Raw genomic sequence first — 22,942 nt, 5'->3', positions numbered from 1 at the left:
ATTTCTGTAGGTGGCGGTGGAACAAGAATTTCTGACACCACAATAATCGTCGGGGACTGTGGTGTCATAACTAACACAGGGGCGAGGTTCGTGATTACGGCCGGAGGCAGGCTGGGAATAATTTGCAAAAGAACCAATCAAATCGCAATATTTCCGTTATTACGTCCCGATCCGTTTGCATCGACAGCCTGGACAGACCATGAAGAACCTCACTTATTCGAGGGACATGTTTTCTTCCATCACCTGCAGTCGTGAACCAGTCCATCCATGGCGTTTTAAATAGAATAATGAGGGTGGTCATCTTGTTCTTTCGAGAATTATTAATTTCTTTAGAGCATTTATATCTTGCTATGAGTAAAATAGTAACATTTAGATAGATAGACTAAGTTTGTAAAAACAGTCAGGGTAAACACTTAATTAGGCGACGGTAGTCTAATTAAGGAATACCACCTATTTAGGCGACTCATTGTAGCCTAGTTAGGCCATATATAACCTAGTAAAGACAACAATATTTAATGGCTTTTCACACATTCCTAAGAAAAAATCGCAAAAAATCTTTGTTCAGAATGGATAGTCTACGCGACCATGATTCCAAAATTGTTACTCGTGCCTCGATATGTTTACGCAACTAAGAATTATGTTAAAATGAAATATATAAACTAATTAGGTTAAGTATCGCCTATTTAGGTGACGTTTTCGTCTGCCATATTTATTTTTTTCCTGCGGCGTGAATGGCTGAAATACATTATTTAAAACAACAAATAGTGCCACACGATGTTTGGACCATAAGTTACCAATGCGCGATGCAAATAAGACAATAATTGGTTAAAATTATCTGCAAAGTGGCCTAGTTAGACTACCAGTAGCCTAATTTAACTACATCACGTCACCTAACTAAACAACTCGCCTAATTAGGTCATGCCGCCTAATTAGGTGTTTAATATTCCTGCTTAAATGCATCAATTCTTCTGCTACTGCTTGTAATTCACTTTTTTAACATTTTTTTTACTAACATTCTGTAGGGACCGTCTCCACCATCGTTTAACATTTTATACAATTTTAAATCATCGTTTTTTAAAATCTATCACAGATTTTTTCATGAAACAAAATGTGAAGTGATTTGAAACGATTCAGAAACAATTGTAATTTATTCTGTTTTTTAAGCTCAAAAGTGATACAAAGTGGAAGCAAATGGGAAATGATTTCAAAACTATTTTATAACTAATACAGAAAAAAAATTGATACAAATTATGAAACAACTTGTTTTGCCAAAGCATTTAGAAATGTGATGAATTTATTATGTAAAACTATTTTTAGACATTTCTTTCTCATTTCGACAGATGTCACAAAAATTTACGCAAGGTTAATTTCTTTAAAAGTAGCACTAGCAAAATTGCGTACTCGTAGATTTGATTAAATTGAAATCTACGGTGATTTTTTGCTCTTGTACGTTTGTTTCCCATGCCAAAACAGCAGCCTGTGTACAACCCATGTGTATAGGGGCAAAGGAATTTTATTGCTTCAGTTTCTTCAATTATATCATAATTTCTGTGTTTTAGGATTGCTCACACAAATGAAATTATTAAAGCTTGGAGTGTGCAATTTATTGTGCATGTGCTTTTTTCTAAGTTACAGGCCCTGTGCTGTGCAAAGTGAGACAAATTGCCTTTCCCTGAAATTTGACCCCTGTTTTAACTGCATCGTTTTTGAATTGAATGATTATATTTGTTATGTTTCAAATTTTTTTATTATTGTTGACAAGGAAATTCAATATTTTTAAAAAACATCATGGTTTAAATACTCTCCCCAAAGTATATATTTTAACAGATAATGTCAAAGATTCATAATATCGAACAAGTATTTTTATACATAATATGTACATATACTTAACATCCTTCTTTCTTCATGGTTTTTATAGAATAATATTTATACATAAACATGACACAGTATTTACCACCAAATCTTTTGGCACTATTCTCAGCCAGACCACCGATCCTATTCAAGCCACCTGTGGATCGATTAAAAAGGAGAAAAAATGCTCAGCCAATAGCAGGCATAGCTGAATTTCTATCAGAATTTGAGGTATGTGAAGTATTGGAAATCAATTGTTAACCGTCTGTTATTATTGTAGCTGTAAAATCAATCAATAAAAAAATTATATTTTTTGTGGTAGAAAACTGAACCCCCACCAGCAACCAGAGGTGAAACAAGGGAAGAGAAGGAACAAAGAAAGGTTATCTGTAACTTTGTAGTCTTTTTATTTTCAAGCTCTGAATTCAAAATTTTAATTAGAAAAAAAAAAGAAATAAGACTTACTTATTCTTATGAATCTTATTCTAAATTTTACATGAAAACATTGCATAGAAGTTGTTTCAAACTTGCAGCCATTAGAAAGGATCAAAGTAGTGTATACAATGTAAAAATTTTCCTTTAAATCTTTTAAGAATTTATATAGTATGTTTTTATTCAAATTTTAATTTAATCATATTGTTTGTTTTAGCAACGTGAGAAAAATGATATTGCTGATAATGAATTACAAGAGAAGATATTGAAATGTAAGATTTTTTTTCTATTTTTTAGTTAGACCTAATTGATAATTTATTTAGAATCAAGAAGTAAACCCAATACCTTGTGTCTTTGAGTTTTGGTATTTCTTATTTTTGACGTGCTGAGGAATTTTAACTGTTTTATTTTTAATAGCAGAAATTGTTTTCTGTTTTACGCCTAAAAATTGTGTATTAGTGTAAACAGCAATTCCAAATTGGAAATTTCAGACGTTTTGTTTGTTAATCAAGTAAATTTCTTTTGAATAATTGACTTTTTTTTGTTGACATGAAAATTTATTATTATTTTGTGTATATTTCTTCCAGGGGATCCTCACAATGATCCAAATGCCACAGGAGATCCATTTAAAACATTGTTTGTTGGTCGAATTGTGAGTTTATTAATATCGTTTTTAAGTTGTTATTGCAATTTGTTGTGATATTTTTTTTATTATATATTTTTTCATTGTTTTACTGATTTATTGATTGTATGTATTCTCTTTTAGAATTACGACACTTCAGAAAATAAATTACGTCGTGAAATGGAAGACTATGGACCAGTTAGAAGGGTGTGTTTCTTACTGACATAGTTTTTCTTACAATCAGCAAATTTGAGGCAGCAAATTTGTTTTTCAGATGAACTGTAACTAAAGCTGCATACTTCATTTAGATTCATCTGGTTTATAATGTACATACAAGAAAACCACGTGGATATGCTTTTGTTGAGTTTGAACATGAACGGGACATGCACTGTAAGTGTCCCCTTTGTTTTGTTTAATTTTTTTGGTCACCCATTAACTCCTAAATAAAAATAAAGTAAGCACTAATGGGTAAGAGAACTTTTTATTTTCCAAAAAACTAAAGATTTATTCTAAATATTATATTTATTTATTTATATATTGCCAGCACTATGATGGTATTATCAGACGATGATGTCAATTGTATTGTTAGCAAGTGTTAACGGTGGGTATTGGTGGGTATAAATCACCTCCTACCCAACCTACCCAACACTGTTTCCATCAAAACAAAGCAAAAAAAACTTAACCTAAAGGTTTCTGGTGGTCTCCCCTGCATGGACATAATACTACGCTTCATTCATTAACAGTATGAACCTTTTCTACTCTGTTGCGGGAATCATAAGTTAAAAATATTAAATCTTTTTTATTATAAGCTTAGTTCTCATGGTGATGGGAGGAGGGGGTCAACAATAATAGTTAATTCTTGATGAGATCTTAAAGAAAGAATAATAACCTTATTTGAAGGAGGCTGAAACTTTGAATCTATTTACCCTAAAAACATTATTTCATAAAATCCCAGTGTTAATGCCCCCACCCAAAAAAACAAAAACTTCTCAACTTTTTAATTTCAAAATTCCTAGGCTGGCATATAGCAATGATTATAAATAGATATATCATAAGTTACTAGGACTTAGTTGAGCAAAGGTTGGTTTGTATAGGTGCATATTGGTGGATGATGCAGATCATGGGCATATAGCAAATAATTGTGACTTATCATGAAATGTAAAATGCCTTATTTCAGGAAATTAAAGGGGCCCAAAATGAACGCAGATTTTAATAAAGTGTAACGTAAATATCCAGGACGTTAAAACTACATAATTTAAAACCTGTAATTAAAGTTTGAGAATTTAATTTTCTAGTAATCGCAATAAAAAGCTCATTCACACGCATAGCTAGTCCTCCTTGTTTGCTTGACACAAAAAAATTAGTATTGTCCTGATACTGTTCACTTGCAGGGTAGCTGATGTCGTAAACGTCTTTCGCGTATTTTAATGTTTTTTGTAAGTCAACTGAACTAAATCGCATTAGGTTTATTCTTTTTTAAAAGTTGTTATAGACATCACATTAATTTTCTTTGTGTAAGCTTTGTAATTGTTAAATTTGTGCCTCATTATTTTCCTGGAATAAGGTAATGGATATTTTAAATTTAAGATGCTTGGTAGGTTTTGTGGTAAATATACAGCAGTGCAATGTTTTTTGTGTTCAATCATTTTTATTGTGGAGCGTCTGTAACAAAAAAATCTTATTTCTATTCGCTAAGGAGAATAATAAAAATATTTTGAGAGTATATATGTACATTTTACAGTGATTCGTTTTAATCTGACACTAATTTAATATTTGTTAATAAATTGTTATGTCAAAACCAAAAATGAGTAAATACAAATAAATGCAAGATACTAATTGAATTAAAAAAAATTATTTTGAGATATGAAAGCATTAACTGAGCCTAGCTTAAAAACTAATGTAAGTATGTTATCTCAGTTGTTGGGTTCTTTCCTCACCAAAAAATACTTTTGTCATGTAAGTAACTAGGTAGGTATTTTTAGCTTAGGTAGGTAGTATTTGTCATCTAAATTCAGTGTAAGTATGTCAGGTAAAAATGTTGACCCGAGTACATCAGGTAAAAATCTTGAGTCTAAATTTGATGCAGCAAATAACTAAAGCGTGAAATTTGTAAGTATATTTTGAAAGCAGGTCAGTATGACTGAGTCCAGGTACAAAGATATTTTTTCGATTTTCTGTTTTCAAGTCAATCTTGTCTAAAAAAGTAAGTACGTTTCCAAGGTACTCTTAGGTAAAAATATTTCAGTCTTTTGATTTTTATCTTGCACAATTTTTAACGCTGTTTTCGTTGATTCATTTGCATATATTTATGTTTGTGAGATAATATAAACCACAAAAGCAATAGTTTAGAACTTATCCCCAACAAAAATAACTTTTTTAATATAAATCGCATATAGCCAGTATAAATCGCTAAGTAAATATCCAAAATTAATTTCCAAGAATATTTTATTGGCATTTCACGAAATGGTTAAAAAAAGTTCCCAAAAAAATCTACCTGGGAAATTGTTATCTTGGATTATTGAATTTGAAATTTTTGAGGAAAGACAGGACAGGAATATTTTGATACATATGTTTTATGCTTAAGAATCAATGAAGTTTTTTTGCATTAAAATAAATCAGATCTTTCAAACCTTTAGTAGTTAATTTGTGTAAGTATATGTTATTAAATTAATAGTTCTGTAAAATTCAGCACATTTCCACAGAGGTTCTCAAAGTTGATATGGTTTAAAAAGCTAAAAAGGAATGTTTTCGAACAACTTAATGCAAAGCTTGAAAATGGTAACTTTTGAAATTCGACAATTAGAGAATGATAAGTAGGGATGGGATGGTTAATTTTTTTGATTTGATCAACTTTGTGTATGTTCACACCAAGTGCATAAACAATCAGGAAAAGACTTCAAGATTAAGGCTTGATTATTGGCAATGCTTTAGAATCACTTTCTATTGAAATGTTTTAGTAGATCTGAAAATTGTAAGTATTCCATGGTAGTGTACTGCTGTGTTTTGTCTGAACAATTTTGTCTATAGTGAGAAGTGTTTAAAAGAGGTTTTGAAAGAGGTTTTGTACATTTGTCAGGCATGAAATGAAATAAAGAATGGACACATAATTGTCATAAACAGGAATTTTTTAATATTGTAAAAATGTCAGGAAAACTAGCGATTTCTTTGTCAGGTAAACGTTAGAAATTTCATGTGGGAATGGTCAGTCAGAACTATTTTTAATATTCAAAATATTAGTAAGAATCAATTTTGAATTAACTTTTTACAAACTGTTCTACTGATAAGCTTGTTATTATATTCACAGTTTTTAAAGTAATCCAATTTCCAAAACACCTGACAAAATGGAATATTTAAGAGATTTTAGTCAAAGAATAAGAATTTGATAATACAGCTTCATTGTTCGTATTCTGTGGAACAGTTTAATAATTATTTTAATTTTTTGTTGATAAACCAATAAAAAATGGAATCAAACTTTCATTCCTGGTCGAACAGCTAAGTTCCTATTCCTTAAAGCATCTGAGGAAACAGCCAGATATATTAGTTGGTAACTTTCGGTTCTAAGTTTGTTGATACGAAACCTGACAATAAGTTGACTTGTAAGTAGCCTTGCTAATGTGACTATTTTTATTCACCATTCTAAATGTTAGTAAGTAGAGTTTCCAGGCTAGCTGTAAGTACGTAAAAAACAACAAGCTTGTAAGTTAATATAACTAATTGAGCTAAAAACTCTAAATGGTATTGTTGCTGGTCCAGGAAGCATATAATGGCTTTAATTTTGCTTCATTGGTTGGTTAGAAACGGTACCAAGGTAGAGTTATGATTGTAAGTAATATGCTGAATCACACGTCTTTTAAATTGCCAATGGTGGTTAATTAATTAAATAGAATATATAGCAAATAAAACACCTAAAAGAACAAATTATTAATATGACTGTCCGTTCATCTTGGTTCTGTTTTTTGGCATCCTCCTCAAACGGAATCAACCCCATCCACTACTGAGCGCGACAAAAAGGTAGACCGTTATTTTGATACTTCTTGTCTTCTTGGGTGAAGTATATGCGAAACTTCAACGGCATAGCTAATCCCAAAATTCATCGTTTTACTAATCCCAATTCTTTTTTAGGTGCCAATGTGAAAGTTAAACTCTTTTTTTTGAAACCCCTACATGTTTTGTATTTTAGCTGCGTATAAACATATAGATGGTAAAAGAATCGATAACAAACGAATAGTTGTTGATGTTGAGAGAGGACGTACTGTGAAAAGTTGGAGACCTAGAAGATTAGGTGGGTACTCTACAATTTTCAAAGTGGAGGATTTTTTCACTCGATGTATGTAGTTTACTTTCATCCAATCTGTTGTATTGTCAACGCCTTTTTCTGAAAACGAGGCCTTATGTTTAAATAACGTGTCGAACTGTTAACGTGGATCTACAATTGATAACAAAAAAATTGGCACAACGGCAGTTTTTTTAAACATTTTAAAAATTAGCAAAAACCATCAAGTCGCCAATGCTCTGCTGTTGGGAGGCTGCAAAAGTGTAACTTCTACATATGTGTATGTTAAACAGCGTTGAGAATACAGTAGTCGCACTTTCTAACATGCCGCTGATTGTATAAGCATTGATTTGTCCCACATTTTTGTGAGAATACGGAGAAACTAACTGACGCATATTTAATCTTAGGGGGTGGTCTTGGTGGAACGCGCCGAGGTGGGGAGAGCGAGAACATCAAACATTCTGGTCGTGTGGAGAACTGGGAAGGGTAAATATTTCATTGTTTGATTTGATCAACTAGAAATCCCACACTCTCAAAGTGCTTGACTTATCGAGCACATATTGATATCCATAGGTCGGGGTCTTTTGTCTCGCCTAAAGTCAATGCATTGTTACTTTGTACCCATTGTTTGTATCGGGCTTGCCTAAAAGAGAGCGATTAAACGTTCTTTTAGAAAAAGCACCCCCTTGAAACACGATTCTTTAAATAAACATCCAGAGTGCTGAATTGAACATGTGTAGTACGTTTGGGAGGAAGATTATGATTGCTTTGTTGGTCTAACACATTTTTTAAATAAGTTTACCATTCGAATACCTAGCTCTTCTTTTGGATGCATGTAACGTTACGCCTTAAAGTAACTTTACGACACGACTTGCAACTTTGTACAAAGTTCCAAATGGTTTTATACGCCAGATTGTAAGGATATGTTAAGAATAAGTTAGAAAAAAGAAATATTAAATAAGCCTTTCCCAAATTTATTTTCTTTGACGTGTCGCAGCTCTTTCTCAACTTTTTTAAGGAAAATGAATGAAATAAATCGTGAATTATTAATATTCATACATTAAACAAACAACCTGTTACAACATTTTTTTAATTTTAATTTAATTTTAATTAATTCTAAGAAAAGCGCATTTTTCTCTTATCTAATTGCATAACCTTAACTATTTTGTAGCAGCCGCAATCGCGATCGTGGAGACCGTGAACGCGAACGCAGTGATCGTGGAGATCGTGATCGAGAAGAAAGACGCGAAAGGAGAAGAAGTCGTTCGCCAAGAGGTGACCGAGACCGGTAATACAAAAAATTAACTTGTGTTTCCTTATACCAATTTGGTTTACGATATCAAAAAGTTTCTTTCTTCAAGTTTATCGAGTTCTATTGCTTGAACAACACTTCCTAGTATTATCTACTTCATGTATTTCAGAGACCGTGAAAGAAGACGTCGCGAAAGAGACGAACGAGATGGCGACCGTGATCGAAGAGAGCGTCGTGGTCGTGACCGTGAGGAGCGTGACAGTGAACGCGAGCGTGAAAAAAAAGACCGCGGCGACAGAGATACTGATCGTGATCGTGAGCGCGACCGTGAGCGCGATCGTGACAGAAAAGAACGTGAGCGCGACCGTGATCGCGATCGTGAAAGAAACCGGGATGATTACCGTTCAGGACGGGAAGAAGATGGCGAGATAAGAAACGATGAATATGTTCAAAACGGAGAAGAAGAAGAAGAAGATGAAAAGAAATACGTAAAACAGGAATATGAGAGTTCCAAACAAAATCGATATGATGACAGTAACGGATACGAAGCTGCAGTCCACAGTGATTAAACTAATCAAATTAATTTTCTATTTAGTATAAAGATAGAACTGATCAATTCCCTTAAAGACGATCCTCTCAACGACAATTTTTAGATGTCCTTTATAAAGATCATTAAGTGGTAGCTCTTAATTTTAAATATTTTTATGTATATCAAAAGCTCTTCGTCATCGGTACTTTATGCTTGCCGTGTACATGCTACTTATTGTTATGCAAAACTGAAATGAATTTTGTGAAATTTCATTTTTCTATGAAAAAGTGGCTTGAAATCACGTCAAGCTGCTAACAACCGATAGTTATATAACCTTGTAATTCTGCTTGCTTTGAAGATATTCTAAGATATTTGAACAGTTTTTTCTTCGTTACCTGTGAGCACACTAACCAATCAAATTTTTATACGTCACTTAAATAATACACCTTTCCCGAATTTAAATTATCGATTACATCATCGGCATGAAAACGAGGCACTTCTTAGTAAACTTTGTAAACACTAAAAATACAGCTGCTGAGTGTGATACTTTTATGCGTTGTGAATGATCTTTTATTGTGTATTTTTCTAAAGGATTGCAGGTTTTTCTTAACGAAACCACTTAGAATGTATTTGAAAACATACTTGTCTTGTAAAAGAAGAATATGTATTTGTGATGGCGAGTAGCAATCAGAAAGGTCAGCAAGAAATTTATCATTAATCTATCCAAGTATATCAACCTCTCGACCTGGTAACTCTTGTTGCGTACTGTTATGCAAAAGTTCTACTCTTAATAAACCCAGAGTTAAACAGGCATTGGAATGTTTTCATTTCCATCGGATCCAAGTTTGAGAAAACAATGGGTAAGCATCATTTCAAGATATCGTAGAAGGGAAGGTGTGATGTGTTCACAGTAAACAAGAACACAAAAGTATGCGAAGTCCACCTTGAAGTACACTGTGTAAAATTAGGTTTTGGTTGTGAACGAAAAACATTAATCAATGGCTCTGTGCCATATATATTTACGTTCAAACAAAATAATACAACACAAAAAAGGAGAAGTCCGAAAAAAGAGCACTTCCTGTAGTAGTCAAAACAGATTCTGAAAGCACATATAAAAGTTCTTCATCTGATTCTGCTGAGATCACTAAAGAACAACCTGTTTTTTCACTCCTGATGAATTAGAAACTAACAAAACTGAGGAATTCAATGTTAAAAGAAAAACTAATTGATGATACTATAAACGACTTTACTGAACAGCTAGGTGTGTAATGCTGATTTAATTTACCCCAATCTTTTGGGATTAATACAGGATTTACATCAATAAACTCATAGGGTTGTGTTTCGTTATGTTTTGATTTATTTGAAGTATTTGATATATTAATATTAGTAACAATATTAGTAACAATCTTGATGGTATGTTCTAACGGTAGTAGTTGGTGTGACTATGTACATCGAACAAGAAAGTTCGCATATTTAATGTTGTTTTTTCTTTTTCGTGTACTGTGAATACAATGAGCAAAACCAACCCGTTTGTCAACCATAAGCATATCTTCTTGCAGTTTTAATATTCTTGGATTTATATTACACAAACTATCATTAATTCTAGGATCATATAACGTTAGATGGATACCTTTTTGTCAGCATTACTTTTTACAGGGCTGACCATAACTAAGTCTTTAAAAAAATTCTGTTTTTACTTGGAGCAAATGTAGTTGTTGATGTGAAAATGCTATCAGCAGATATGTATAGTTCTAGTATAGTCCCTAAACTTTCTGTCACGCTCCAAAGTCTTAATAATTGCCACACCGTGCTGTTTACCACTATTTTGTCGATGCATTTCAATTTCTTTTATCGTGAACGGTGGCATTCCCTCCATGTTTTCCCTCACGCTTTTTCTTCAGTTTCATCGAAGACTAAATCTATATTTTCCTCAATTATTTTAAGCAAAATATCTCTCATAGTATTGTCTTCCTCCATGTTTATATGAACGCGAATAATGTTTACCAAGATTTGCCTCGTTTTCATGCACGCAATATTTTACAAAATATAAATTCGGGAAAGGTGTATTCTTAACGTTTTCTCTTTATATCATTTGTCCAAATCAAACTAACCAATTTCTATTTCAAGGAGTCGGAGTCGACAGATTATTTTTTTATTGAGCAGAATTTACCTTACAGAAGAAATTGGTTTGCAGGAAGAAATTACGAAAAAAATATTTATGTGGTTTTGTTCCCTTTTCGCAAAATCAATCCCAAAATTTCATTATAAATTAAAGAGTGAAACACTTTTTTCTTGTCACTCTCCTAGGGAAATATTAAAAATAAAAAATTTAGATCCGCATTTTTCCTAATGAGAGTAAACGAATCGCGAAAGTAAGTTCCGTATTCTTTTGATCGCAAATTAGTTCCGCAAAAATTTATTTCTTGACAGCAGTAAAAACCACTTGCGTTAATAATTTAAACTTTTCTTCTTTACGCAGTTACACAGCCACAACATCTTCGCTTGCTTTTAAAATTCAATTTGAACTAAATTTTCGTTGCATAAAGTTTTGTCTGGATAAAAGAGGCGTTTAAATCGCTATCTATTGTCTGTTTTCTGCCGGGCTTTCGTAAATTATTTAGAGTTGCGGTTCGGAAAGTGTGTTTGCGTTCTGCATGAAACATTCTTTCAGGCAAAACGCAATTTTCATCGCCGTAAATATTTACGATAAAAATATTTACGATGTTTTTAGCGTTCTACTGGTTGCAAAAACAAACACGCGTGGGTTGACTTTACTTTTGCTAAATTTAAAACGCGGCGAAAAGTAACAGAAAGCGTAAAAACGTATATTCGCCTTGTCTTGTTTATCATCAAAACAATTAAAACGCTCTCTTAAGACATGTTCAAGAGTATATATTTATGTGTGTTTCGGCATTTTCCAGCTGTTTTGAAGAATTTACCTTCGCAGTTGCGGCTGTTAATTACGAGGTCGTTTGCCTCTTTAAATGGCACTCGTATCTTTCTAAAATCATTGAAGCGTTACTTGAGTTTATTCAGCCATGAAGGGTGCGTATTCAATTTGAATACGACAAGATAGCAAGGTTACGACTTTGATTAAAAGTTGGAAAAAATCGAAATAATTTGCGCGAAAAGATATACATGAAGTAGGAGGAATATGCTTTGGAGGGTATTGTTACTCCTTTGCGGAGTTGTTTTAATATATGGACACCCTGTGTTTGTCGAAGACGATGAAGGTAATTATGCAAACTTTTTTGCACGCATGATTAAGTATGCGTTTAGATGTCTACAACGAAACAGAACGTAGTGTTTCACCCTGCCTAAACTTTTTATGCACACTTTAAAAGCACATTTTATACCTAGCTAGTATAATAAACAAAAGTTAAGACAAGTTATCTTGCTTACCTTACGTAGGCTAACTATTTGAGAAGACATACCTGAGGGCATTTTTTTAAATTCCTTAATATCGGCTTAACTGAACTAACCATTTCTCATATTTATTGACTTGAAGTGAAAAAGATTTGTTATGCCTGCGGTGAACATTAAGATGTTTTGCATAGTGTTTCATCAAACTCTCTGCCGAAAGAGAAAACCACTAGAAATGAAAGATGTATTGTTGTTGTTGTTGTTTACATGCTGTTGTTGATGTTGATGTTGCTACCGATCTTGTTTGCGCACATATACATACATACGTACACAATGAAATAAACACACACTGTTATGAGAACTCATTGCATTACCGACTTTGTACATTACTGCAAATTACATTGACTGACCTTTTTAACAACAAACAAACGTCATTACATAGATCCGTCGTCTTGACTGAATGTATTTGCACGCTTACGAATAATACGACAAAACACGCTTAATACACACCACCGATAATGAACACTCTAAAAAACGATACGCTCTTTTTTGAAGGTTATTATGAGCACGAGCAACTACGTGTTCCAAGAAGTCTTGAAAGTTTGGTTAAGAAGACTTCAAGAGGAGCTATATCTGCAGCAAGAGAATTCATCAAAACATTTCTCCCATCGGCTTCTCAAATAGGCTTCCAGGACACGCGTAGAATGGTAAAACGCAACAATGTAAACAAACTACCAGGTGTAGGCTTGCCAACGACAACCACAGCTACAGAATTTGGAAAAATCACCGGTGTTGGGTTACCCACTACGCCCAATGCCTTTCCAGGAGTATCATCTGCAGCTGTTCTGCCTTCCACACCAAGTTATTATTACAATGCTTACAACTACCAATACCCTGGGTATACAACTGCATCCATGTATGGTTATGGAGGCTATCCCTACTACAACAGCTATGCATATCCCTACTATGGAAACATGTACACGCCACAGTATGACGTAGCAAAGCGCACCTTTATGCCGTACGCTTACAACAACAATATTTACTATGGGCCACAACAGCATCCACGCCAGTCGGCATACCAGTACCACTATCCAGCTGAATTCGCAGCAATCAATGCTGCTAAACAGAGTACGGATAACCCGGTCCCTCATGCGCAAATACATACTAAACACACACCTGTCCCGGATACTAGCACTGCAACCGGTATATCACAAGGTCTGATTGATTTGGAGAATGATGTGAATGGGTTCAATCAAGCCATACAGTATATGAAGCAGGCTTTTATCACAGACAACAACGATGGCAGTTCAGATCTTGAAGAGAAGATACACGAAGACAAAACTGATGTGGTTGGAGACAAGAAAGATCTTATAAAAAGAAAACAAAAATCGTCCGCAGAATTAATCGAAGCTTTTAAACGAACTCTTGACAGTAAGGAGAGATTGGAAAATAAATTGGTGAATTATTTCACCAACTATGTGTGTGGAGACGATTGTTAAAAGCGCGCTTTCTGAATTTTGATAAAGAAGACATTTTTTAACGTTATTTTATAATGAACACATACATTTATCTGCTGTCACGCAGTAAACTTCAATGTTTATACTACTAAATGCTTAGCTATCTTAGCACGCAACATGTACGCAACATAAACAAAGATTCAACGCGATTGGTTTATTTGTATCAAATAAAAGGTGAATAAATTACGGAACCAGCATGTAGTTGGTAAAGGTCGGTTTTCATTAACGTAAAAATTATAAACAACTTTTGTACAGTAGTCGCCGTCATGAAACTAATGGAAACATATATTGTGCAACAAAGCGACACAAAAGACGTCGCACAACAAATAGAGATAGATTTCCTCACGACATTTGTGCAACAAATATGAGTTTTAATGGAAACCCACCTTAAAGATCATTGACACGATTATTGTCATAATTTTAATTCTGTAAAAATCACAATTGTTAAACCGTATTTGTTTTCTTTGTGTAGAAATAGTAAACAAACCGCAGAAAGACACGAATTGACACCCAAATTAACTACCCCATGAATCACGTGATATGCTATAGAGTGAACGATGAATATACTCCAGCGTTCGGAACAAATGGGAAATACTAATAAATGGGTTGGAGGTTGGGGGGTTTTACAACTTATTAAAAGGTGGGGGTGAAAATAGGAAATTTCAAGGAAAAGCCTGTATGTTTGATTTATTCAGTTTATTATCTTTATGTAAGTAACTTAATTTTTTAACTTTCTTGGGAATACCATCCTAACATTTCTGACACTAACTATTTTACATTACCCGTTAGCAATGTCAGAGAGATGCTATACGTATCTCTTATCTGTAACACAAGCCAATTGGCGCTCAGTATAAAGTTCTAAATGAGCTAGACAACACTACATATAGAATTCGCTGGAGCGGAGATTCTAATTCAGATTTGAGTTTCAGCGCTACAACTGCACAATCTCCGCAATGATATGTAGCATAGTTTTTGATTCTTTTCTTCAGTCTACTTTCAGCCTAAAGTTGCTTGTGTGAGGGGAAATAAATATGCGAAGTGCGAGGTGTTTCTTTTCGCACTTTAGGTTTTATAATGTATAAACGTCTGATGTGAAAATTTGGCTTAACATCTTGACACTCGTTTGCTCGTCCCAGACCTCTCACTTTTTGCTGATGATCCCATAATAACTTAGAATCTGCATGTTAGTTTGCAATCAAATTTTGTGAGTAAATATATATTTACAAGCTTACCCTGAAAAATTATTTTCGCAAACCCGTCTCAAGGTATTGCGTTATTTGGAAAAAACTAAGAGATCTGAGACCAGAAAACTAGTGTTATTTTGGCAAAAAAAAAATTATGTTAATCAATTCACCTTTATATTATCTATGCATTGAAAAAGTTTGGATGCAAATCCCTTAACAGGTCTAAACTTACTAATGACAGAAAATGTCCAATTTTCTATTACTTGAACATCATAAGGTCTTTAAATTTGTATATCTGAGAACGAAAAGAGCTTTTTAAAAAATGTAAAAAGACTTGTTAACCAACTGTTTAAGCTCTATAATATAAGTCATCATTTTATACCTCGGGTTCCCTTTAATTTATCCCACCATAATTTCGTTTTATTTTTCAATCACTTCTGTAGGGCTCTTTTAGCTACTTTAGTAACGAACTTTGAATGGCAAAATTTTAACAAGTAAACAGGAATAATTTTGCAGGAATTCACATCTCATTCGCAAAATTAAATTTACACGAAAAAAATTTTGTTTCCTTATCGCGAAAATAATTTCTCGCAAAAAATTCATTGGGTGCTTTGCGAAACCAATTCTACTGAGAAAAAAAAACACCTGAAGCTGAATGTGAAGTATTTCGTAATTCGCAGTGATACTCGGTAGGAAAAGGGTTTCTAGAGGGCTTAGCACACGAACTATGTAACCCATGGTCAATCTAGCTTAGTTAAAGGGTATAGAGAATGCCCAAATCATAAAATATATTTCGATTCAGGGTACACTAGATTAAATGAGAAAGTAGTTAAAATTGGTGCCGATGCAACAATTCACATGGAAAGTAAATTTTTAAAGTTAAAAAAAGTACTTTTTACATTGTCCTTCAAAGAGAATTCATATCATATTATAATTTATATCACCGAAAATAAATTTTCGTAAAATCTAAAAAAAATCGCGAAAATTCTGGCATTAAAGTATAGCTATATTTATGCCTTTAGGGGAAAAAAATATTTGCGATACATTGCCGGCAAGCATTTTAAAAATCAGTCTCTTGGAAAAAATTTCATTTTTTTATCTTCAAAAAATTTCACGGCAAAATTCTCTTTGCACTTCAATTTCCTATTATAAGAAGCAAAATTTTGATGTTTTTTCTGCTAAAATTACCTGATCCTTTCAACGACTTAAAATATTTCGGGACAATGTTCTTTTCTACAAAAATATATTCCGCAAAATAAAGCATTTTAGGGCTATCAAGGCGCAAAAGTGATTTCTGCAAAAATAATTCCGCAAGTTGTCTCTTTTAGCTACACAACATAAAATTCTACTAAATTGTGACATCTGAACTAGAACTGTTGTTCTTTTGATTATTCTTGTGCATCAACTAACATTTAGATTTATTTACACAGGTACATTAAAGCAAAAGTAGTAAAATCAAACTCCATCTTTTTTGTAGGAAGGCGAGAGCTCTATCCATCGTATCGTTCTGAACAAGATCTTTCGCGTAGAGGTGTCATATATCCTCAGCCTGATCAATACAACTTTAATTACCGAAACTACGGCATTGACTATCCACAACAACCAAACGGATACCGTTACGGCATGTATAACTCATATGACAACCGAATAGAAAACACGGGTATGAACTATCAAATCAACCGACGATCAAAAATTGCAGAGAAACACAAACAGGCTCAAAGTGATGACAAGGAAAAATCTGAAATATTAGGTGAGTTGAAAGATCTTGAGACGGATGTGAACGGATTTAGCAAAGCGATGAAGGGAATGGCTGAAGTCATGATTTTGGGAGATAAATCAGGAGGTATTGAACTGGAAGAGAAACTTGTCGAAAAACATAAAGCTCATAAGAAATCTAAATTGAAGAAAAAGAAAAAACAGTTGACACGTCTACAAAAAGCAGAATTGAAAACACAAAGCCAGAAGAAAAAATTTGAAAACAAGATGGTGGACTTTTTCACTGGTTACATTTGTGGTGAAGAATGTTGAGTGTCGTCCAAATCTAACATTCCATTGGATGCTTAAAAATCGCGAACATAAAAGAGGAACACATAAAAACTCACGACGCGTTAAACTTTTTTTTCTAAATAACAAATATTCATTGTATTTATGTATTTTTTAAGTTGTAAGATAGTAAGCCTTTTGTACAATGTGTCATGACTACCATGATGCGCATGCGCACAAACAAACACCCAGATATTCTAACTGAACTATTGCAAAATGAAACCAACATGTGTTATTTGAACAAGCACCTCGAACATAAACTTAGAATAAGCAGGGGAACAGGGGAACAGTAACTCCTTAAGTTCTCTATCTTTCAAATAAACAAAAGCAAGCAAGAAAACAAACAATATTGGATACATATAGTGAAAGCTGTATTTCTTTTACAAATTGAATTTACAAAACATAAGTTCTTCAAAAATTATCACATTGAAATATTTGTTTTGAGCTGACTTTAACAAACAGATGAGAGAATTTTGCGCGTCTATCCCGGGCACTGTACTAGTTCTTATCTTTCCCGAACATTAATTCTCACTGTGAAAAAATTGATAATTTAACAAAATTTGATTGGTCTAATTTACAAAGTGATGTTTTTCGTTTATAAAAAAGGTCACGTATTTAAACAGATTTTCGATCAGTAAGAACACGCATCACACTTCCCAATCCACCAGCAGCGACTACCTACAAGAAAAAAAGTTGAAATAGTCACGTGGTTAAACAGTCTTTATAAGTGCACACACGCAATTATATTACCCAATCCACAAGCAGCAACTGCCTGCAAGAAAAAGAGTTGAAAACAATCTGTCGCAAAACCTTTCGTTTTGTTTCCCATTCTGAGTAGTCCATCATACCTAGATGTGCATTACACTTTGTTCACACTTACCTTCTCATGCCAACTAAGCAGAGTTCCACAAGTGCTGTCAGTTGGCTCACTAAAACCACGATATAAATATCTCAACAGAACATCCACCTCATCCGTTGACAGTTGTTTCATTGTTCCTTCGATTTCTGCTGACTTGTATTGTGTTAAAACGCGCAAGACCAATGCAAATGCTTGCGACTAAAAACATACCCAATAAATAAGATTAATTTGTTGGAATTTTACAATTTAAAAGTATTAATTTTCTCAAATTTGTTACCAAAATAAGAAAAAAAAACACAATTTACTACATACTTTCAACTAGAATCATTCCTTCGCCATATTATAAATTTAAAAAGAAGCCAATAATGGACTCAGCTTGCGCATACTTTCACATAAAAAAATTCACAGTGAAGACAATTGCCATGAAGAATATTTCAGTACAGCTCACCTTTTCTTTAGCGCCTCCACTATATGGTGGATTCTTCAACAACAACTTCAATGCCTCAGTTGTCTTTTTACTGTAGGAATTCGTCAGTTAAGAATTAATAAGAATTATTGATGTAAATTAAAAACATTTTTGAACTTTTTTATGCCACAATGTCAAAAACTTTTCAATACTAGTCCTTTTAGTTTAAAAATATATACAGAAAATCTTGAAAAGGATACGCGTTAAGTAGATTCTGAACATCAGTTTCACTAGGTCCAGATGATTCGTGCGTTTCACCAGCATCATCTTGAAATCGATCTTCATCTAAATCATCTACATTGACTTTTCGAAAGTTAGTGGATTGTGATGCTTTCGACATTTTGATGATACTAATTTATATCTTTCAAAAAAAAGAAATGGAGCATATATTACAACTACAAATATATAGTTGTTATAAATGCAGGAATTTTAAGTTTTTTTAATAAAAACACAAACATATTAATGTGTGTATCTATCACTGTGAAAGACAAAATTACGAAATTGTATGATAAATATATACTACTGCACAGTGCATGCAGAACCAAATTTCTCCTACTTGTTTGAGAATGAAACTTAAATTTAGATGAAAAAATTGCAAATTTTGCAATTTTATGAAAATTGAGGCTCTCTACTGTAAAAAGTTAGAATAAATTGATGACTACTCAGAATTATGCGCAAGAATTATGCTGAAAAGTATTCATGTTTACATTTTACATTTTAACATGAAGATTAACTTTTTTTAGCCTCAGAAAAGTGTTGTCATGTGTAAAGTATTTTGACTAGTAGGTCTAAATATTACACATCTGCTACAGTCTCTCAAACCTCTAGAAATGCGTAGTTTTTAGGATATTGAGTGCTTTGCCCCTGAAAGGCTGAAATACACAATTAGTTTAAACTGACAGTTAAAGTGAATGATGGAAAACTAATCACTGATGTAAACAGCAAAAACTGATGTTTTTTATGCATCCGTTTAAACATATCAGTTTTTAAAAGATAGATGGATTCATCTTTGTCAGTTTAAACTGATGAAAATACCTACTGGAATATTTTGTTTGTTTCCATGTAAAAGAAAGAAATTAAGACAAATTGTTTTACTTTTATATTCACAAACAAAACAATTAAAATCTATTCAACCGAAAAATTGCGAAGCAACAAGAGCATAAATCTGCTCAAGAGTTTTGAGAGCTACATTTTCTTGTTTTAAACTCACTTGAAAATGTGTTAAAAGGCACAATCTAGGCTGTAATCAAAGTCATATACAGATTGTTTGTTTTTAGTTTTTAGTTTATTCCTCTGTTTATACTGTATGGTAGCCACTACAATTAGGGAGCGTTCACATATTAAGTAATCAATTTTTTGCCTATTTTTTACTTCCCCCTCCCCCATTACTTTACAAATAAAAACAAACACTGTTTGTCTTACCAGACCCTACAAAAGTTTTAAATATTTACAGTTTTATTTTTTACTTTTCTATTTTACATGCAAGATATATAGAATATGGCAAATACAAACGCTTTAGATAGTTGATATTTTTCACACTCATTATACAATATGCTGTTAATTATTTTTGATTTGCTTATGTCATCAAACCACTTAATCTGCCCCCCTTCCCCATAATCAAGCGTAAGCAATTTGATACCCCCTTTCCCCCTGCTTGAAAACGTAATATGTGAACGCTCCCTTACAACTCACATTGCACTATCCATATTGAAAAAAGGTGTCTTAGAAGGGTCATGAAAACAGGTGTGTTAAAAACAAATGATGAAATATATATGATCAGTACTTAGTGCCATTTGTTTAAAGTAACTCTGTGGGGGTCCATTTTATAACTGTGATAACTCGGCGAATATGTACAAAGTTTTACAAATATACGTAAATTTGATGGTACTATTCTGACCCAACTTAGAACACGGCCTGTCTTAAGACAGGATGGACCATCTTTATACATGGCAGCCCATCTTTTGACGCAGCGGCCCATCTTTTGACATGATGCCCTGTCAATTGACGGGCCAGGACCAACTCGCGACATGGCGTTAAAATATATTTGCATACACCAAGACCTTGTATTCACCGTAAACTAACTCCAATAAAGTAAAAAAAAACTGGACTACTACAACTTTTTCTATCGTATTGTTGTATATGGCTAGCTGAAATTAAATCGAGTTTTATGCATTTCAAGATTGTGGGTAGCAAAAACAACACACAACAACAACAAGACCATATCAGCAAAACCAACAACAAGATCATATCAGCGAATGCATTTTTTAAGCAGTTAGAGACTTTTTATTGCACAATTGGAGATGTTTGTACTTGAATTGTTGTGTTCATAATGGCTAGCTAAATAATTATGACTCAGATATCAAGATATAGCATTTAGCTCAGTTCAGTGTAATAGATACAGATACAGATAATCTTTTCTGGGAATGAAAGTTTACAAAAATTAAACTGAATAAATACAAGTATTAATAAACCAGCAGGGGACCTCTCAAAGCAGCCCGGAGGCCAGTTAAAAGATGCGAGTAGGACCCTGTAAAATCTCTGAACTAAAAAAAAATTGTACAAACTTCAATACCGTCCTAAAAAAAAAAAAGCGGCAAAAATGTTAACATCTAATGACAACTATCCGATCACACCTGGGCCATTACCTCCAACTAATCCGCTCTTTAAAGAACTGCGCATTTTGAAAGTTAAAGATGTATTCAGTGTCTCCCATTTGAGCTACAGAAACCTTTTTGGAAATTCTTGCCTACCTGGACCTTATGTGGGGATCAAACCGACAACCACTTGGACATGAGTCGAACGCTCTACCGACTGTGCTAATAATCCTCATTTATCAAATTTATTTGTCAATCTATGTCTGTGTTTGTTCAATTTTTAAGAAAAAAAAAATTATGACATGGTATTTTTATTGCTCAATACTTTAGCTATATTTGTATTAGATTATATTTAGAGAATTCATGATTTATTTTTCTTAATACAGTCTTTGTTCTCTTTAGTCTTCTCCTATAGACACTGCATTTTTCCACAGTTTTGCTAGGCCCGTCTTCAATTCTTTTCAAATTTGTAACAGTGTATTGGTACAAGGTAACTTTATTCTGGGAGTCTTCAGACTAGTCCATGTTGTGTCTGTTTCTAAAAAGTGTCAATAGTTAGGCATGTTTCTTTTTTGAAAGCATAAGTCCTTTGTCAATAGTTGGGCCTGTCCGATCTTGTGACACAGTTTTTAAAAAGCATGGGAATGGTTTGTCAATAGTTAGGCCTGTCCCATCTTTATGACACATTTTCTAAAATTGAAAGAGTCTTTTGCGTACAGTTGAGTTTGTCCCATCCGATGTCACGGTTTTTAAAAGCGGGAGATTCCTTTGACAATAGTTGGGCCTGTACCAACTTAAGACGGTTTTTCACACATTTGTCCAAATTTAGTCCTGGCCCGTCAATAGATAGGCCATCCCAGCTGTAAATGCACGGACCTGTCTTTTGACGGGCCGTCCCGTCCCGTCTTAAGATGGGCAGTCTTCGAATTTCAGTTATATTTGCTTCGGCAAATAATTGCCGAAGTAACTTCGTAATTTTTCAAAATCAATTCGGCGGTCCTTCGGCAGAAAAAATGCCAAAGACAATGGTCAAAAGCACTGAAAATCTTCAGCAATTGCCTCGGCAGACTTCGGCACTTTCTTCGGGACTTTTTAAAATGAAAAAAATATAAATATGATGCCAAGCCTTGACGAGTATCAAACATCAACAAATTCAACTGAGTTAATCCTGATGTTTTTGTTTTTCTTGGGAATGATAATACAACCTTACTTGGTCACTCCACCATTTTGAACCGCAGGCCGAACTGAATAAAACTATGGGGCCGATATTAAGTTTGTCATCACAGTGCAGTGCATTGGTTGAAGGGATCGTGTCGTCTACCTTCACGTCATTTAAGGGTTTTACAACATTCTCCCTTAAAAGAGAATTCGATAACTGGGGGCATCGAGACTATATGTTTTGCATCTTTCGTCGTTTTCGAAGTGGGCAGTGGAAAGTTATTTGTGTCATTGTGGCGATATCTGTTTGATGAAATCTAGGAGTATGGATAATATGAATATTCATAAAAAAGGGAAACTACAACAGTCGACGGTCGAGTTTTACTTCGGCAATGTTATTGCCGAAGCGAAAGCCTTATAACTGTTAATACTGCGGCAATTACTTTGGCAATTGCTGAGTGCCGAAGCGAAATTTGAAGGCTGGATGGGCCAGTCCTGCGTTCAAAGTTGGGTCAGTGTCATAGTTGGGTCAGAACAGTACAACCAAACCAGTTTTTATTTTTTTTAAAAAATGCTAAAATGCCCTGTGTGTACTTTTTACAACTTATGTGACTTACCTGCACCATAATAATGAAAAGATTTCTCCACTGTGCCATAATCCCAATTCTCGGAAATCCAAATTTGCCACTCATTTTTCCTTGTTTTCTTTGTCAAAATTTGATAATGTTAACCCGGATCGGAGAATAGGGTCCCAAGTCCCACTTTTCTAATTAAATATATCCCCCTCTCCCAACCAGTG

At 33.7% G+C, this 22,942-nt stretch overlaps 3 protein-coding genes across 3 annotated transcripts in view; 2 read left to right on the top strand and 1 right to left on the bottom strand.

Annotated features, from left to right (window-relative positions):
• The window catches only part of LOC130612763 (U1 small nuclear ribonucleoprotein 70 kDa-like), a 29,407-nt gene extending 20,071 nt beyond the window's left edge, over positions 1-9,336 (top strand). Inside the window, exons 2-11 of the mRNA XM_057434121.1 lie at positions 1,917-2,082; positions 2,174-2,233; positions 2,501-2,555; positions 2,871-2,935; positions 3,050-3,112; positions 3,214-3,295; positions 7,086-7,187; positions 7,586-7,664; positions 8,350-8,466; positions 8,600-9,336. Of these exons, the coding sequence (XP_057290104.1) occupies positions 1,939-2,082; positions 2,174-2,233; positions 2,501-2,555; positions 2,871-2,935; positions 3,050-3,112; positions 3,214-3,295; positions 7,086-7,187; positions 7,586-7,664; positions 8,350-8,466; positions 8,600-8,999 (1,167 nt within the window). The 5' untranslated portion in view covers positions 1,917-1,938 and the 3' untranslated portion in view covers positions 9,000-9,336. The remainder of the gene's footprint in view (positions 1-1,916; positions 2,083-2,173; positions 2,234-2,500; positions 2,556-2,870; positions 2,936-3,049; positions 3,113-3,213; positions 3,296-7,085; positions 7,188-7,585; positions 7,665-8,349; positions 8,467-8,599) is intronic.
• Positions 9,337-10,439: 1,103 nt separating this feature from the next.
• LOC130612764 (uncharacterized) lies at positions 10,440-14,288 on the top strand. The gene is made up of 2 exons (XM_057434122.1): positions 10,440-12,192; positions 12,878-14,288. The coding sequence occupies exons 1-2, from the start codon at positions 12,114-12,116 to the stop codon at positions 13,819-13,821; spliced, it is 1,023 nt and encodes a 340-aa protein (XP_057290105.1). The 5' UTR covers positions 10,440-12,113; the 3' UTR covers positions 13,822-14,288.
• Positions 14,289-17,420: 3,132 nt separating this feature from the next.
• LOC130612755 (actin-related protein 2/3 complex subunit 5-B-like) lies at positions 17,421-22,891 on the bottom strand. Its single transcript, XM_057434109.1, has 5 exons — positions 22,761-22,891; positions 18,592-18,752; positions 18,374-18,443; positions 17,947-18,123; positions 17,421-17,744 (listed from the first exon to the last, which is right to left on the bottom strand). The coding sequence occupies exons 2-5, from the start codon at positions 18,729-18,731 to the stop codon at positions 17,682-17,684; spliced, it is 450 nt and encodes a 149-aa protein (XP_057290092.1). The 5' UTR covers positions 18,732-18,752; positions 22,761-22,891; the 3' UTR covers positions 17,421-17,681.
• Between the last annotated feature and the right edge of the window lie 51 nt (positions 22,892-22,942).

The sequence above is a fragment of the Hydractinia symbiolongicarpus genome, chromosome 10 (genome assembly GCF_029227915.1).
Source record: "Hydractinia symbiolongicarpus strain clone_291-10 chromosome 10, HSymV2.1, whole genome shotgun sequence".
Lineage (NCBI taxonomy): Eukaryota > Metazoa > Cnidaria > Hydrozoa > Anthoathecata > Hydractiniidae > Hydractinia > Hydractinia symbiolongicarpus.
Note: the sequence above shows the minus strand (reverse complement) of the source record. Positions and strands in the feature narration are given on the sequence as shown.